This window comes from Podarcis vaucheri (assembly GCF_965113315.1).
Source record: "Podarcis vaucheri genome assembly, chromosome: 17".
NCBI lineage: Eukaryota > Metazoa > Chordata > Lepidosauria > Squamata > Lacertidae > Podarcis > Podarcis vaucheri.
Genome location: NC_138755.1, coordinates 36,685,150 through 36,703,693, shown reverse-complemented (window position 1 = coordinate 36,703,693; position 18,544 = coordinate 36,685,150). Strand labels below are relative to the sequence as shown.

The window sequence follows — 18,544 nt, the reverse complement described above, 5'->3', positions numbered from 1 at the left end:
GCCGGAAAGCAAGAAGAGCGCCACAACCCCATAGTCAACTTTGACTGGACTTTACCATCCAGGGGTCCTTTACCTTTTGTTTTGTTATGAGAAGGGGGAACAGGAGAAAGGAGGAGAGCGTTCTCTTTCCAGCGCAGATCCTTGGCTACTATGACAGACTGGGAACCGCAGTGACAGACCACTAAGGGAAAGCTTTCCAAATTGTGTGCCACAACACAGTGTGTTGGCCACAGTGAGTAGGCGTGTCGCACAAATGTTCCCTGCATTCCTCCTGGGGCTAGAAAGGGTTCGTTTAACCTCCGGCTTGCTAGTAAAACTGAACTGCTGTGTCATGAAATGATGCACGTCCAAAAAGTGTATCACCAACGTGAAAAGTCTGGAAAGCTCTGCACTAAGGAAATGCTCTGGCCGTGCTCAAAAAGGGAAGTTCTGAGAGGCAGGTGACGCCAAACGGACAAGAGAAATAACCATGAAGTGGTCACCAGACTTTTGTTGTTCAGAGCTGCAGCAGTTCTGAGGTGACTCTCCTATGAGCTAGGAAGCCCATGGATCAAACAGCACTTCGGCCATGAAGTCAAAAAGTGGCTTTAGGCAAGCAGCCAGAGTCTCTCTTTTGAAAGATGGGGATGTGCACACTGACCTACCTTACAGGGTTATGGGAAAGGACCACCAAAACTTTGTCACATGAAACTTGAAGCACACAAGTGAAGGAAGCTGCCCAATACAGAATCCGCCTTATCAAACTCAGTATTGTCTACACTGACTGCCAGCAGCTCCAGGGGGCTGGCTCAGGCAATTGACATTCATTCTCAGTCTTACTGAGCTAGGGACCTTCCTGCCCAGGAGTGTAGTGGGGGTGGGGTGTGCCAAAAACCCTGCCAAAACTGAAGTGAGGATTCACTGTTTGGAGGTTATTTTTTGCCCAACCCAAACCCATGCCCCAGAAATGCTTTTCTTCCCACACCTGTTATTTGGCCTCTTCCGTTCTCGTTCACAGCGATGCCAGCAGCAAGGCCTTGGAAGATGTGGTTCCCACTGGAATGAAAAGGGGTGGAGACACTGTCAGTGTTTTGTACAGTTTGCTTATCTGTATAACAGCACAAGGTGAGAAAATAGTGGTGATTTTATCTTCTACACAAGTGCAAACACAAAGAACTCCCTCTGTGAAATTTGGCTTTCCTAATAGTCCAAAGTACTTGGCTTATGTCTTTTTTGGATAATTAATTAATTAAATTTATATATTACCCATCATAACATCTCAGGGCAGTTCCCAGAATATACCGTTTTGTTTTTTGCATTTGTACTGCTACTATTTTTATAGTATTGGCTATCTTTTTAAAAGAGATTTTACTATAGAGTTTACCCATCTCAACAAATGCCTGCCAACACTTCCATAGGAGACAATATTACAGCAGTTTTATTTTAGTGGTACCCAAAAATGATTTTGATTGTCACTGGATGCCAATAAGTGACTATATCTGAATTCAAAAAGTCATTATCTTAAACTTTGCTGTTGTCAGACTGAAGACAGAAGTTTCAAAAGTTATCAGCAAAGAGTATGGCAGCTGAGTGTCCTTAACAGGATGCAGTTGTTTTTCATTATGACAGCTTGAGCCCTTGAATATTCTGGGAGTTTTTTATAGTACTGAATTGCTTACTTCAATTAATTTTTTTTTTTTTAAAAAAAAAACAGTATTGAAAGCTGATGAGATCAAGGAGAACGAGCAGTGCTTATCTGCACACTGTCCCCATCCATTACCTGAAAATGATCTTTGTGGGGGAATAATAGTGTGGTGAGATCTCTGTCAACCTAAAGAGAATCTCCTGGAGCCATTCTCGGGATGCCTCTGGGATTGAGGCTTTTAAGAAAAAAGGCCGGAGAAACAAGCTTTCCGATTGGTCCAAAGACCCAAGTGAGACTTCTGTTTGAAATACATTCAGGGCTGCTTGGGAATAATTAGCGTAGCAATAATATCTTCTTAAGAATAACAAGCCTCATCTCCCACAACAAAAACACTAGGCAAGATCAAGTCAAATGCCTCTTGTTTCAGCAGGGACAAAGTGATCTCAATTATAATAGACTTGCAGGGTTTTTTGTTTTGATGAGCATGCTGCTGACAGCGTTGTCTAGGAAGAGAAATTAAGTCTCCGCTCTGAGCTCCCTTCTTCTTTTATGTTCATTTCCTCTAGACTTCATTCGCTGCATCATAATCACCAGACAAGACAGCTGCCTATTTAGAAATTGCTACTTATTTGACAGGTCTGTTTCAGCCCAGTCGTGACCCTTATGGTTTGCAGATTAATAAAATCTGTTTCACACTTGTCAGTCGAGCTATTATGCTGGAACAAGCCGTTCCCAAACGGATGCTTAAGCCTGTCTAGGTTGCTTTGTGTTTCGGAAGAGCGTTGTGGGGCTGTTGTTTTCCTGCAAGAAGTGTCTGATGTTGCATTCGCAGCACAGCTCCGACGTTCATCTCAAAACAAGAACCACCAATAAATCAGGAGCAGATTTGCATGCCCTACAGACTCCCCAAGTTTGAAAACTCCACAACCGCATTGTGATAGATCAGTATACCGTGGTGTTTAAAGGTAAAGGTAAACGGACCCCTGACCATTAGGTCCAGTCGTGGCTGACTCTGGGGTTGCAGTGCTCATCTCACTTTATAGGCCAAGGGAGCTGGCGTACAGCTTCCGGGTCATGTGGCCAGAATGACTAAGCCACTTCTGGCAAACCGGAGCAGCACACGGAAACGCCGTTTACCTTCCCGCCCGAGAGGTACCTATTTATCTACTTGCACTTTGACGTGCTTTTGAACTGCTAGGTTGGCAGGAGCAGGGACCGAGCAACGGGAGCTCACCCCGTCGCGGGGATTTGAACCGCCGACCTTCTGATCGGCAAGTCCTAGGCTCTGTGGTTTAACCCACAGCGCCACCCGCGCAGGTACATTGGCCTAAAGACTTCATCTCCCTGTCAGTGTTCTTAATAATAATAATAAACTTTCCTGCTCTTTAGCTGCATGGAGGATGTGTGGGTGTATTGTTTCAAACCGACATCCAAAAAAAACGGCAAGAAATGCTGCTGTTGAATAACCTACCTCACCAGAGGGTTGCCATTATACAGGATGTAAATGCCAGCCTCTTTATTTCCATATATTTGATTGCTACGGATGATGCCTTTCCCGTTGCCAAGGACAACGATGCCGGAGCGAAGGCCGCCGTGGATCCTATTACACTGCCGTTTGATTTATGCACAAGCGCAAGAGGAATGAAAAATAGAAAGCAAGAGAGGGAGATCAGCCACAGAAAAGTCAAGGACTCAGTACAATAGCAGAAAGGTCAGCAAGCCTCCGGACAAAAGCACCCAGCTCTTTCAAAGCTGGAAGTGGTTTGTTTTCGAGAGGAAGAGCCCAATTTTGTGTCTCCTTGGAGAAGGCCTGGCATTTCGGCTGCGACTAAACCTTCTGCCTCCATAGCAGCCACTCGATATGGAAATCAAAAGGGCTCCCATCCTACCTTGGCCCCGTTACTCAGATAAATGCATAATCTCGTCCACCAATTCCCAATTTTGCTGGACTGGAATAAAGGAGAGGGTAAAGGCTTATTGGCTCAACCAGCTCTTAGCAGCTTCTCAGTTGTGTCTCAGCTGTGGCTTTTAATATGCAGTCATTAGCAAGTGGTGATGTTTTAGTTTCTTGCTGTGTAAAAAGCCTCACCTACTGATTTCTGCAGATTAAACTGCTGTTAAAAAGGCACAGGAGTTGGCCAGGCAGGATTTCTTCTTCTTTTCCTGGTCAGTTAGCAACCCTAGCTCCTGCGGGCAGAGAGAATACAGTGGTGCCTCGCAAGACAAAAAGAATCCGTTCTGTGATTCTCTTCGTCTAGAGGTTTTTTGTCTTGCAAAGCAAGCCCATTGACGGATTAGTGGATTAGCGCTATTAGCGGCTTATCTGCTGATCGGATCAGCTGATAAGCGGGTTAGCAGCTTAGAAAAGGGGGGGGAACCAGCAGGAACTCGCAAGACATTGTCGTCTTGCGAAGCAAGCCCATAGGAAATTCGTTTTGGAAGCACCTCCAAAACGGAAAACTTTCGTCTAGCGAGTTTTCCGTCTTGCGAGGCACCACTGTAATGGCATCCACAGGCCAATGTTACATATCTTGATCCGATTTTGGGGCTGAGTGAGCCAGCTAAAATTCCAAACACAAGTCGGAGACCATCTTGCTGGGTCTCCTCAATTTTCTACACGCGCCCCATTTATTCAGAGGTGTTTCCTCTGGGAGCACCCAATTTCAGAACACCCTCCCCTCTGAGGCCTGCCTAGCACCAATATCAGCTCAATTTGGAAACCAGGTTAAGATCATTACGGAGTTCCAACATCTTTAGCATGGCATGGGGATAACCTAAAACTTACTGAAGGGAGTAGCTGAGAGCTACAGGTTTTTCATGCAAACATAGGAAGAATTTGAGGATAAAACAAGTAGCCGTAGATCAGCCTTTCTCAACCTGTGGGTCCCCAGATTTTGTTGAACTACAACTCTCATCACGCCTAGCTAGCAAGGCCAGAGCTCAGGGATGATGCGAGTTGTAGTCCAACAACATCTGGGGACTCACAGGTTGAGAACCGCTGCCTTAGATCAAAAGCAGCTGTCACGTTATGCACCAAACATGGGATTCCCAGCTCTGGCTGCAGCATAATGTGAATTTGGGGAGGCATACACTGGGGAGAAGTCTTTATGGGTGTGACTGCTTGGCTTTACACCCCTCCATGCAACCTCTGTCCCAGGTTCCTTCCCTTCCCAGCCAGGCCCTTTTCCCAGCTTAAGACTACCGCTAGGAGGAAAAGTGCCCTGGGGAGGGAGACTTGCAGGGAGAGGGATAAGCTCCTGCCTCCCTCCTGCTGCTACTCTCTTACGAATGCCCACATTCACCAAACATTTGTGTTAGGCGAATCCCAGGTTTGTTGCGTCAAGCTCTTTGGGTAAAAACCCGAGCACACAAGGGTCAATACCAGGATCAGAGGGTTGGCTCCCTTCCGAATGTCCACGCCGGCTTCGCAGTTGGAATGGATGTTGTTTTCTGCAATCAAGCCTCCAGCCCCGAGGCGCAGAAATATCCCGGAGGTCTTGCAGTGGTGAATGTCATTCTTCAGCATGACGATCTAAAGGAAAGAAAAGGCAAATGCTTTTCTAGATAAAGGCGGAGGAGGAGTTTGCTACGAGTGAACAGACATCAGCGTTTGGCAGGCTGAGATGGTCAAACAAAACAGGGTCAAGACTTGAGCTGTGACACAAGAAGTCCCTAATTTGAATCTTGTCTCTGCCTCAAATTGCTTTGATGGCCTTAGGGAAGTCCCTATTCTCCTTTGACGCTATCCAGCCACCCCTACCACTTGTGCCTCGAGGGGAAATGAGGGACAGCATCCCAGCTCATCCACTCCCTGTTTTACTGTGCCTGCATACCGTATTTTTCGCTCTATAGGACGCACCAGACCACAAGACGCACCTAGTTTTTAGAGGGGGAAATCAAGAAAAAGCCTGTCCGCTTCTCCCAGAGCTTCTCGGGGCTGTCAGGGAAGCCCGGGTCCCCCCCCCAGCCCCAAAGAGCAAAGAAGCCAAGACAGCGAGCGGGATCCATCCCGCTGGCTGTCTTGGCTTCTGCTACAGCCGCGCAACCTCTCCAGCCGGGAGCTAAACCTCTCCAGCGCGGCTAAAGAAGCCAAGGCAGCGAGCGTGATCCGTCCCGCTCGCTGCCTTGGCTTCCTCTTTAGCCTTGCGCAACCTCTCCCAGCTGGAGAGGCTGAATTAAAATGGCAATTCCCCCACCTCCGCAAAAGCCCACAGGAGCCGCACACCTTTTAAGGAGCGCGTGGCTCCTGCGGGCTTTTCTACGAGGAGGGAGAAGGGACTGACTTGCCGCATCAGTCCCTTCTCCCTCCTGGGGAAAAGCCCGCAAGAGCCATGCGAAGCTTGTGTGGGGCTCTTGGGGGCTTTTCCTGCCTGCCTCCCCCCTGCATTCGCTCCATAGACTTTCCCCCTTAGTTTTTAAGAGGGAAAAGGTGTGTCCTATGGGGCAAAAAATACGGTAACTATTTCCCAGACTTCTCGCAGCTGAGGTGCGTAATTTTCTGAATTAAAACGGAAGCACGCTTCACTCTCGCATCCAGAAACAAGTTGACTATTACAGTATGAAAGAGAGTTACCTTCTCCCGGGAGGCCCACCTCGTCGTGTTTCTGCATGAGTCATCACTGCTCTGGCACGCTTCTTGACTAGGAGGCCATTCCAAAGCAGTAACCCATACAGAGACAAAACGGCTGGGCTCTTCTGGTGGCAAGTAATTGTTCATTGGAAGCAACGGGATTGCTCCATACTTGCCCTCAAGATAACCTACACCGATTTCTCTGCCTCACGAGTCAGTGCCCAGTCAAGATGCATGATCCGAAAGGAGTAAACACAGAGCAATGAGTCATGCAGAGACACAAAGGGAGCAGGTTGCTGTAGGCTGAAAAATCCAGTTACTCTCAATACAGAGACTACAGAACTGCCTGATTTTGGAGGAACCCATTCCATGCTCTTAATAATTAATAAAAAATAAAAAAATTATTATTTATACTCCCCCCATCTGGCTGGGTTTCCCCGCCACTCTGGGCGACTCCCAGCAGAATAATAACAACAATAATAAAGCGATAAAACACCAAACATTAAAAGCTTCCCTAAACAGGGCTGCCTTCAGGTGTCTTCTTAAAGTCAGATAGTTGTTTATTTCCTTGACATCTGATGGGAGGGTGTTCCACAGGGCGGGTGCCGTTACCAAGAAGGCCCTCTGCTTGGTTCCCTGTAGCTTCACTTCTCGCAGGGAGGAAAAGTTGAGTTGGAAAAATATCCCAGATAGTTATGGGGAGGTGTTCTCGGGGAAAGGACTCTGGGAGAAATCATGTGCTTTGGACAAAACTTGATAGTTTTACTCCAAAGACTCTGAAAAGGGTGGGGGAGCATACGCTGGGTGTTTTGTTGTTGTTCAACCTTGCTGATAATGCACTGTTTAAAAAGTCTTATGTAGGTTAGAGTAATTTGCATGGAATAATTTGATTCAGAAATTGTTCTGATGCCGTAGAGCAGGGATGGCCAATGTGGTGCCATTCAGAGTTTGTTGGACTACAGATCCCATCATCACTGATCAATTACCATTCTTGGTTATGGATGATCGGAGATGGAATCCAATGACAGCCACGGGGCACGATGTTGGTTACCACTGCCCTAGAGAGGGATCTAAATTAAGCCCATTTGTTTTACAGTGGTACCTCGGGTTACATATGCTTCAGGTTACATACGCTTCAGGTTACATACTCCGCTAACCCAGAAACAGTGCTTCAGGTTAAGAACTTTGCTTCAGGATAAGAACAGAAATCGTGCTCCGGCGGCGTGGCGGCAGCGGGAGGCCCCATTAGCTAAAGTGGTGCTTCAGGTTAAGAACAGTTTCAGGTTAAGAACGGACCTCCGGAACGAATTAAGTACTTAAACTGAGGTACCACTGAACTTGCATTTAGTAAAGAAAGCTTAGGAAACTGCTGAAACTGCCAAGCTCACCAATATTTATTAAAAGCTGACACCCATTCATTCTTGCGTATGAACTTAGGAAGCGGAACCTTCTCTGTGGAAGGACAAAGCACTGGAAAATATTCCAGAAAATTTTCCGCTCCGCACCACTGTTTTCAGAACAGTGACTGAGTAGAAAACATACACGTGGTGCGCTCCTCCCAGGTGAACACCTTATGTGCATTAAGAACGACAGAACGAAAGCTGTGCAAAAGGAAGCAAGACGAGAGCAGTAAATCATGCAGAGAAGCGGCAGGCCGCCTCCTCGGTGCGGGGACACTTTGAACTCACAGTATGCCAGCAGTCCCACCACACACAGTTCCTGGTTTACAGAGCAAGAGGAGACTGAAAGCACACACACACACACACACACACACACACACACACACCCGAAGCATAATCTACGCAGGCTGGCGAAAGTGAAAAGTGAGGAGACACTTTCAATCCCGCCATTGTTTTAATTTGCGCATGTAAGTGGTTTAGATATTCATGCGTACCGCACTGCCTAATTCCATTCCAGTCGAATAAACCTTTAAACCCATGTCTGACAAGCGTAAAGGAATAAATCTACAAATTGCAATATCCTCGCCTTGGTAAGCGCCGCGTATCAAAGATTATAATTAAATTACGCCGCCTTTATTTGCTCATTTGAAAAGGTGGCTCGCCCCCCAATCTGTTAATTAAAATGCTGGAGCCAGGGGGGGGGAGTGAATGTGCTCCTCTCCTTATTAGTCACTCACCATTGACCTGGCATGGAGGTCAAGCTCCGATTAGAATACTAAGCTCGGCTCTCCGACGCATTAACAGAAAATACTGTGGTTATCCCCATAACAGTTAATAGGATGACAGGTGTTTACAGCTCTCTTAATTTCTGACCGGGACGGATCTACCTCGGGGACTTACGGAATCATTCAGCCGGGCCAGGGGTGGAGGAGACGGACGCCAAGGTCAGCCTCGTAAGCAACGCCACACAAGTTACTGGCCTGCAACAACTGTTTGGTGAGAGCCAGGCAGCCGGTAATCTAGCTACCGATTCGCGAGCCACTCTCCATGTAATCGTACGTCCTAAATATGTAAATACCAACATTTTTATTAGGTATATCGTGACGTATGCCCTGTATGGTTGAACGGAGACTTTGGGTGGAATTCCACATCGCACTGATTCGATCAGTCCATCAACACAAGCATTCCCGCTGACTGAATGATCTCCCCTCTCCTCCATCTGTGCAGTTTTTGGGGGTTCGTGCCAAATTTGGGAGGGGAAGGAAATCCCTAATGGGCATCCTTACACCGGCTTCCACTAGAGCAGGGCGATTCAACATGCAGCTCTTGTCAAAATAATAATAATAATAATAATAATAATAATAATAATAATAATAATAATTTATTTATTTATACCCCGCCCATCCATGTGGCTGGGTCCCCCCAGCCACTCTGGGCGGCTTCCAACAAAACACTAAAATACAATAACCTATTAAACATTAAAAACTTCCCTAAACAGGGCTGCCTTCAGATGTCTTCTAAAAGTTTGGTAGTTATTTTTCTCTTTGACATCTGATGGGAGGGCATTCCACAGGGAGGGTGCCACTACCGAGAAGGCCCTCTGCCTGGTTCCCTGTAACTTGGCTTCTCACAGCGAGGGAACCGCCAGAAGGCCCTCAGCGCTGGACCTCAGTGTCTGGGCAGAACGATGGAGGTGGAGACGCTCCTTCAGGTATACTGGACCGAGGCTGTTTATGGCTTTAAAGGTCAGCACCAACACTTTGAACTGTGCTTGGAAACGTACTAGGAGCCAGTGTAGGTCTTTCAAGACCGGTGTTATATGGTCTCAGCGACCGCCCCCAGTCACCAGTCTAGCTGGTGACACACGCCCTTCAACTCTCATGCTGCCATCCCAAAGCGAAGGGAGGCACTGGGCTTTGGGAAGGATGCATGAGGGCTCTGGCAGGGTCCTAGAGTTCTCCCGCCTCCTTCCTTTTTTTTAATAAGATTTTTATTAAGATTTTTTCATTACAAAAAAGGGATAAAACAAAAAAAAAAAGAAAAAAGAAAAAATACAGCCATTATTTTTCGTTTACTTGTTTCTTGGACCCCTTCGTACCTCTCTTTTTTGTATTCCAATTCAATTTATTAGCTCAGCAATTTGTTTCCCTCTTTATCCTACCCAAATCTTTATTCTTAAATTTTTATGATCTTAAAATTTTACTTCTATAAACCCATTTTTTCATATTCTTTTAACCCATTACAGCTAGAAACCTCTTAATTTTAATCGAACATTATTCTAAAATTCGTTAATTTTACAATGTCTCTGTAAATATTCTTTAAATTTCTTCCAATCTTCTTCCACTGACTCTTCCCCCTGATCTCGGATCCTGCCGGTCATTTCCGCCAATTCCATGTAGTCCATCACCTTCATCTGCCATTCTTCCAGTGTGGGTAAGTCTTGTGTCTTCCAATATTTTGCGATAAGTATTCTTGCTGCTGTTGTGGCATACATAAAGAAAGTTCTGTCCTTCTTTAACACCAATTGGTCAACTATGCCCAGAAGAAAGGCCTCTGGTTTCTTCAAAAGGGTATATTTAAATACCTTTTTCAGTTCATTATATATCATCTCCCAGAAAGCCTTAATCCTTGGGCGTGTCCACCAAAGGTGACTCCCGCCTCCTTCCCAAAGCCTAGTTAGAGCTTTCCCAGATTTGGAAGGACCCTGCCAGAGCCTTACACCTCCTTCTCCAAACCCGGTGTCTCCAGCTTTGGAGACACATCAAGAGGGATGGGGGCAGGGGGGTCATATTTTCGCCTTGCCCCCCCCACCCAACAAGGCAGTGTGAGGCCCACAGGTTCCATGTCTAAGTACTCTTGCGACCCACTTGGTATGAAAAGTTGGACTGCCCTGCACTAGCGGAACGGGTTAGTTGAATCTGGCCCTTTATGCAGATCAAGAAAGCAATATGAGCTATAAAGGTAAAGGGACCCCTGACCGTTAAGTCCAGCAGCGAATGACTCTGGGGTTGCGGCGCTCATCTCGCTTTACTGGCCGAGGGAGCCGGTGTACAGCTTCCGGGTCATGTGGCCAGCATGACTAAGCCGCTTCTGGCAAACCAGAGCAGCGCACGGAAACGCCATTTATCTTCCTGCTGGAGTGGTACCTATTTATCTACTTGCACTTTGATGTACTTTGATGTACTTGCACTTTGACATGCTTTTGAACTGCTAGGTTGGCAGGAGCAGGGACTGAGCAACGGGAGCTCACCCCGTCGCGGGGATTCAAACTGCCGACCTTCTGATCGGCAAGTCCTAGGCTTTGTGGTTTAACCCACAGCGCCACCCGCGTCCCTCCAATGCACGTATAAACATAATAAAACGTCAAACAAAACTTCCCGATACAGGGCTGCCTTCAGATGTCTCCTAAAAGTTATATAGTTACTTAAATCTCCTTGACATCTGATGGGAAGGTGCCACTGCCGAGAAGGCCCTCTGCCTGGTTCCCTGTAACTTCACTCCTGCAACTTAAACTGCACTTCACAGTGTAATGAGAATTAATGAGATACAGAGTCGTTTCTCAGTGCCCTTCTAGGTTTTGCGAATGTAGTGGACTAGGAATCAAAACAAATGGGATTCCATCTTAAAAAGTACACATTCCTTTAAGAAAAAAGCCTCTGCTTCTGTTCAAAGTTCTGTTCTTAAAAGCCAAGAAAACAAACTTCCCTCTGCTTCCCCTCCTCCCTTCCTCCTCTGTGAAACAAACGAGCAGCAAATTGCTGGCTTGGAACAGCAGGCTGAATGCTGCTCAGAAGAATGCAGGTGTAATTGCAGAGCGTTTCACCCGGGAACAATAGCTGCGTAACGAACGGCACACAAACCCCCACTTAATGTTTCACTCATCAGCTAAGCCGAACGCGCAGAGCGCAGGAGTCCTGCACTGACAATTGACATCTCCCGGTTTGACTTCTGCACTTCTCAATGCTGTTACTGCAAAAGAGCGAATCCAGGGGCGAGACAGAGAATGCTTACGCCGTCCTCCACAATCTGCGGAGACCATCCCTCCATTTCCATGTTCCCAGAAGAGGCATCATGTTGAGGCTGGTGCAGCAACATTGACAAAGACTCCTGTGATACCTTAAGGCTTACAAACCCGTTATGGCATAAGCTGGAAGTAGCCAATGTTGCAGACTGCAACTCCCACCATCCCCGACCATTAACTATGCTGGCTTAGGCTGATGGGTGCTGTAGCCCAAAAGAGCTAGAAGGCATCACACTGGCTAGCGCTGGTATAAACGAAAGTGGTACCTCGGATTAAGAACTTAATTCGTTCTGGAGGTCTGTTCTTAACCTGAAACTTTTCTCAACCTGAAGCACCACTTTAGCTAATGGGGCCTGCTGCTGCAGTGTGATTTTTGTTCTTATCCTGAAGCAAAGTTCTTAACCCGAGGTAATATTTCTGGGTTAGCGGAGTCTGTAACCTGAAGCGTATGTAACCCGAGGTACCACTGTACTGTTGACTACAGTGGTACCTCGGGTTACAGACGCTTCAGGTTACATACGCTTCAGGTTACAGACTCCACTAACCCAGAAATAATGCTTCAGGTTAAGAACTTTGCTTCAAGATGAGAAATCATGCTCCGGCGGCGCGGCGACAGCAGGAGGCCCCATTAGCCAAAGTGGTGCTTCAGGTTAAAAACAGCTTGAGGTTAAGAAAGGACCTCCGGAACGAATTAAGTACTTAACCCGAGGTACCACTGTACATCACATGGCATCAGACAGAATCAGTGTTGTAGAATTGGGAAGGACCCTGAGGGAGTCCAATGCAGAAATATGCAGCTTCCCCATACAGGGATCGAACCGGCAACCTTGGCGTTAGCACCACCACACTCTGACCAGCTGAGATGCATGAAGTGCTATCCTTAATAGATGAAGAAGCAACCTTCCAAGGGAGACTGTGATATGGAACCGCTGAATTCATCAAGAAATTCAATGCCATCAGTTCTGGACTGAATCAGGACAACAGGTTTTCACCACGCTGCATGCATTACTTGGCTGACTGATGCCAGGATCACTGCATCGTCTACTACTGTTTCAAGAATTGCTGGTATTAATGATGCAACCATCACTATATTTCCTGAATTTTGTTTCCCTCTGAATTCACGCGCACCCCAAGATGAAAACACAACCCACGGGTATATCTGCAACCGAGGATAACAATTCATGCATTTAATGAAGAGGATTGTGGTCCACAAAAACTTATTCTACCATAAATTTGTCAGCCATCAAGGTACGACTCAACACCTTTGTTGTAAAAAGCGGCAGACCCCCAGCCGCTGTCCCCCTGGGGGAACGGATTCCAAGGAAACAGTTCTACTGTTTTGGAAGCGGCAGAAAGAAGGGGGGGGAGAGATGGGTGTCTGCCCAGCCCAGCACCCTGACAGGGATGCAAATGGCCCCCTCATCAGTCATCAGATTGGGGATGGGTCAACAACCCCCTCCTCCTTGTCACCATTAAATAAGGAAGGAGTGCTGTGTGTGCGCATGCGCGCGCATGGAAAAATGTGTGTGCAAGTGTGTGGGTGGCCACATCCCCTGTGGCCCTCAGATGCTTGGCAAAGGTCAAATGTGGCCCTCAGTCCCCCCCCAAAAAAAGGTCAGTCAGCCAGCCCTGCAGCAAAGCATTCATGGATGAAGGGTGCAGCATAAGCAATTAACGTGGCCCAGTTTCTTTTTTCCGTACCCAGGAGCTGCCAATATCCTAGCCACTGTCTCCGAATAATTAGGATCCTAAAATCTCAGCAGCTCCCTACACAAAAGGCTTCCTTTTTAAAGGTTGCTAAGCAAGGAGCAGCACCACGCTTGCCAGATTCTTGAAGAGATACGCGCAGGATTTAAGACCTAGTCATAAATGGTTGCAGGCACCATAAACTGTGTATTACAATTCACGTAACATCTCCCAAGCCCTTTCAAAACTACCTTGGCTAGACCTCTGAATTCTTCGGCGTGGAAATGGCAACCAAGGAGGACTCCCGCAGCTCTGCCTTTCTCCCCAGAGGGAGTAACAGGGGGTTGGACTAAATGCTTCTTGTGGTCCCTTCCAACTCTACAATTCAACCTCCATTTGGCTTATCAATCCTTAGGGTAGTGATAAAGCAGGCTATCAAATCCAAACTCTTCTTCTTGGCTTCTTTGCTGCCTCTGTTTGGGTGAAAACTTTCCTATTTAATCGGTCCTTTATTTAATCTTAGCTTACTTGAGCTGCTGCTGCTTTACTGCTTTCTACCATGTTTCTTATGCAGTGGTACCTCTAGATACGAACGGGATCCGTTCCGGAGCCCCGTTCGCATCCAGAGGTAAACGTAACTAGTGACGGCACATCTGCGCACGCGCGTGTCGTTTTCGCCGCTTCTGCGCATGCATGTGACGTCATATTGAGCATTTGCGCATGCGGCGAAACCTGGAAGTAACGCGCTCAGTTACTTCCGGGTTGCCGCGGAGCGCAACTCGAACACGCTCAACTTGAAGCATATTCAACCCGAGGTATGACTGTATTCTGCGGTGTTCTACTGTTTCCATCACACAACGCTCTGATCTCCTTAGGGAGGAATGGCAGGCATCAATTATTCCAAATCGCGATATAAATTAGGAAGCCGACATCCCCAACTATTAAGAGGCGTGAAGCTCAAGGTTGTGATAAAACGTTTGCCTATAAAAGGAAATCCCAAACCGACCGAACACTACCGCCCACTTAACCCAGGCATGCAAGATTTTGCTCCTCGTCTTGTACGGCACCTTACTGTTTTGTATGCATCGCACGGCATAGGTCAAGTCCCGGAAGATGCTCCCTTCCACTCTCGCTTGCCCCTGGGAGCAAACAAAGACGCCGCCTTTGCCGTCCCTGAAGAGACACTTCCGAACGAGGCATCCTTGCATGGCATTGGCAAGAGACTGCGCCTCCTTGTCTTTCTGAAGCTCCTGCTGCAGAGTTTTCAGCTCGTAGTCGCTCGGAAGCGCCGCCAAGCCGTCGGCCTGCGGCCTGCCGTCAATCACCTTGGCCAGCATGTGACTCAGGCTATGCGCCTGGTAAGGCAGCCGGCACATCGACTCGTCGTCCTCCTCGTTCTCGCTGCTCATGCTCAGCTCGCTGTCGCTAGAATCCGTCTCCATTGTCGTGGCCTCCTCCTTGTTGGCCCCCTGGAGATGCCCAGCGACATCGCTCCCTTTCTCGCACCCTTTCTTCGGCATTGCTGGAGGGTGCGAAGCAGGCAGCGCGTTGCCAGGGTCCCCACCCACCACAATTTCACAGGTCCGTACGCTCGTCAGCAGAGGCCCCCGGCTCTCCAGCTTCGATGCGCTGCAATGTGTCTGTGGTTCCGGCGTCTGTAGCGAAGCGGAGCAGGATTTGGCCAATGTGCTCAAGTGCTTACATGCCCAGTTCCTGTCCACAGATGGGCAGCCATCCACAGTCACCGAGGCGTTTTCACTGCCCACAAACTCACAGTTTTCCAGCAGGCAGATGGCTACGCTGTGGAAATTGATGGTGGACTGGTTGAAAGTGCAGAATTTAACTTGGCAAGTGCCCGGGGCATGGATTTGAAGCTGTCCATTCTCAAAGTTGCAGTTGTCAAACTGGACATGGCCCGAGTTTGTCTAGAGAAAAAGAATGACACCAGATCAATATATGTTCAGGGAAGTTTTCAATGGCTGATGTTTTATTGTGTTTTTCATATTTTGTTGGAAGCCACCCAAGTGGCTGGGGCAACCCTTTCAGATAGGTGACATAGAATTATTATTATTATCATTATTATTAATACTACAGTGGACACTCGGGTTGCGAACGTGATCCATGCGGGAGGCACGTTCGCAACCCGCAGCGCCGTGTCTGCGCACGCGCAGCTTGCTATTCGGCACTTCTGTGCATGTGCAAAGCGCAATTTAGCGCTTCTGTGCATGCGTGAGTCCCGAAACCTGGAACCATTCCGGTACTTCCGGGTTTTGGCGCGTCCGTATCCCAAAAACACGCAACCTGAAGTGTCTGTAACCTGAGGTATGACTGTGCAGTGGTACCTCAGGTTACATACGCTTCAGGTTACATACACTTCAGGTTACAGACTCCGCTAACCCAGAAATAGTGCTTCAAGTTAAGAACTTTGCTTCAGGCTGAGAACAGAAATTGTGCTCTGGCGACGCGGTAGCAGCAGGAGGCCCCATTAGCTAAAGTGGTGCTTCAGGTTAAGAACAGTTTCAGGTTAAGTACGGACCTCCGGAACGAATTAAGTACTTAACCTGAGGTACCACTGTACTACTATTTCACAGTCACAAAACAATTTCACAACAGACACCAAGAAGATTACCAAACGAACCCAAGAGAGACCGCATGGGAAGCTGCCCTACTAGAAAGGTGGCTAACCAATGGAAGCGAGCATGGGGACAAACAAAGGAAGATGCCTTCACCCCGGTGTGGCTCCCCTTTATTACATATGTAGGCCAACAAGACAATGACTGATCCCCCAACAGCACACAAATCGATATGGCTAATTTGATACGGTTCCATTCCCATCACACACACACAAACAAAACACACTGCAACCCACCGGCTACAACCAGCCATGTCCTGGGCTTCCTGATCTCTTGCACCGCCAGCAAAAACAAAAAGATACCCACTCAAGTGATGCCAAAACAAAACTTCTACTCGTACACTATGTAAAAGAATAAAACGTGGGGAAATTTATAATTTACCTTAAAAACCATTGTAAACAAAATTGTTAGTAGGATTGGAATAACACTTGTAGTTTAATGGTGAATTTTGGATATAATGGGAGATGTAAAAGATCTGGATTATTATAAAAGATGCAGGAGGAAATGATTAACAAGAGGACCTGCCAAGGGGAGGAGGGAAATACTTTGGAATCTTGTTTTTATGTTTTATGTTGGATATGTGATTGTAAAACTCTAATTTGAAAAACCAAATAAATTTATTAATCAAGAATGGATCTTTACTGTCTCCCCACACACACTTCTTTTTCCTCCCCTCTCTCCCCACTTCCCTCACCCCCCAACCCCATACTGCCTACAGCAGTAATGTCTCTGTACAAAGGACTCTATGATCTGAAAACTGAGAACCTGTGTGTACCTTTGTACACCTTTTAATAAAAACACATTTTTAAAAGCAATAGTCGTAAGCACAGGACCTCCCAGTTTACTCTTGGTCTTCTACCTGTCCTGGGGGGGGGGGGAGCAGAAACCTATGACTGAGGCATGATCCCAGCCTACCCCTGCTGCAGGACCAATCTGACATTTTCATTCCCGAAACAGAAACCATCATGCTCTCGCGAAGCTCTCGTTCAATGTGCTACAACCTGAGCAAGAGAACCTTCAATGGACTGCGTCGCTTGATTCAGATCCATCCATTGCCCATTCTGTTATTCTTACTGGTGCCCAGAGTTCCCTGCTTGATCCACAAAGGTACCGTATTTTTCGCTCTATAGGACGCACCCGACCATAGGACGCACCTTGTTTTAGAGGGGGAGAACAAGTAAAAAAAAATCTCCCCCTCTCTGCTCAGCGCCCCTTCAGCGAAGCGGCAGGAGAAACGGAGCCCCTTCCATTTCTCCTCCCGCTTTGCTGAAGGGGCGCTGCGCAGCTCTCCCTCTCTGCTGAAGCCAGGAGAGTCTTGCTCTCCCGGCTTCAGCAAAAGGAACCCAAAGCCTTTGGAGCACAGCGCGAGGTCCCGCTGTGCTCCAAAGGCTTCAGGCGGCTATCCCTGAAGCCTGGAGAACGAGAGGGGTCAGTGTGCACCGACCGCTCTCGCTCTCCAGGCTTCAGTGAAAGCAATGCATAGCCTCCGGAGTGCAGAGGGAGCGCTCCCTCAGCGCTTTGGAGGCTTCGCGTTGCTATCGCTGAAGCCAAGGAGCCTGCATTCGCTCCATAGGATGCACAAACACTTCCCCTTAATTTTTGGAGGGGGAAAAGTGTGTCCTACAGAGCGAAATATACGGTAAGTGGTAGACAAGGTGGTGGTAGCTCCAGATGTTGGACTCCAAGTCCCATCAGCCCCAGTCATCAGGATGATGGGCGTTGTAGTCCAACGATATCTGGAGAGCCTTACTGACCCATTCACACTCACCTTATATATGATGGGCGTGAACCAAGCTGGCATGAAGACCAAATTGCATAACCTCACGGTTGGACAGTGCTGGTCGAAGCTCACCAGGAGTGCCACGTCTCCGAGTTTGCCCCTCCCCATAATTTCCACAGGGACCTTAAGGAAGACTTCGCCCTGCTCTTCGTACACTCCGGGCAACAGGACGATCCGGTCATAAACACACGCCGAAACCAAGGCGCTCCGAAGGTTTTCGAACTCGCAGCCGGGACCCACGCAAAGGACGCGCCGGTCCTTCTTCCTTCTGAACAGGTAGAAGCAGTTGGAGGATTCGAGGTCCTGGCTGTTCTTGGTCCAGGTTTTCGAAGCGAGGTAATGCTGCTTGAAGGCTTCCCTCCACGACCAGGGCTCTACGTCGGGCTGGTTGGGCCAATTTGGGTGCCGGCACTCGATGCAGCCCAGGCAAAGCTGTCTCCACCGGGTGTTGTCCAGGCTGAGGATGAGCTCATACCATGCTCTGCACACCAAGCTGCAGCGGCCAAGGTCCGGAAGGTGCAAGTAGGACAATATCAGGCGCCACAACTCCAGTGGCAAGCCACTGATTTCCATCGTCACCTGGGAACGGCAAGGCACAAAGACTGATTACTCTCTAGACTTAAGAGGAGATGCTCACCTCTTTCCGCCCCTTCCTTTCAAAGGTTGTATGAGGGATGGGGACCAGAGAATCAAAGAACTGTATGGCGGAAATGACTGGCAGAATCCGAGACCAGGGAGAAGAGTCGGTGGAAGAAGATTGGAGGAAATTTAAAGACTATTTACAGAAATATTGCAAAATTAAGGAATGTTAGAATGATGTTGGATTGAAG

The 18,544-nt window shown here is 47.8% G+C and overlaps 1 protein-coding gene and 1 long non-coding RNA gene across 2 annotated transcripts in view; one reads left to right on the top strand and one right to left on the bottom strand.

Moving 5' to 3' along the window:
* The window catches only part of FBXO10 (F-box protein 10), a 38,828-nt gene that overhangs the window by 12,214 nt on the left and 8,070 nt on the right, over positions 1-18,544 (bottom strand). The window contains exons 2-6 of the mRNA XM_082204673.1: positions 17,703-18,293; positions 14,369-15,226; positions 5,007-5,156; positions 3,096-3,232; positions 965-1,035 (exon numbers count right to left, since the gene is read on the bottom strand). Coding sequence (XP_082060799.1) covers positions 965-1,035; positions 3,096-3,232; positions 5,007-5,156; positions 14,369-15,226; positions 17,703-18,287 — 1,801 coding nt within the window. The 5' untranslated portion in view covers positions 18,288-18,293. The remainder of the gene's footprint in view (positions 1-964; positions 1,036-3,095; positions 3,233-5,006; positions 5,157-14,368; positions 15,227-17,702; positions 18,294-18,544) is intronic.
* On the top strand, positions 1,004-2,322 carry LOC309522177. Its single transcript, XR_014214949.1, has 2 exons — positions 1,004-1,115; positions 1,703-2,322. It is a non-coding gene; the product is annotated as an uncharacterized lncRNA (long non-coding RNA).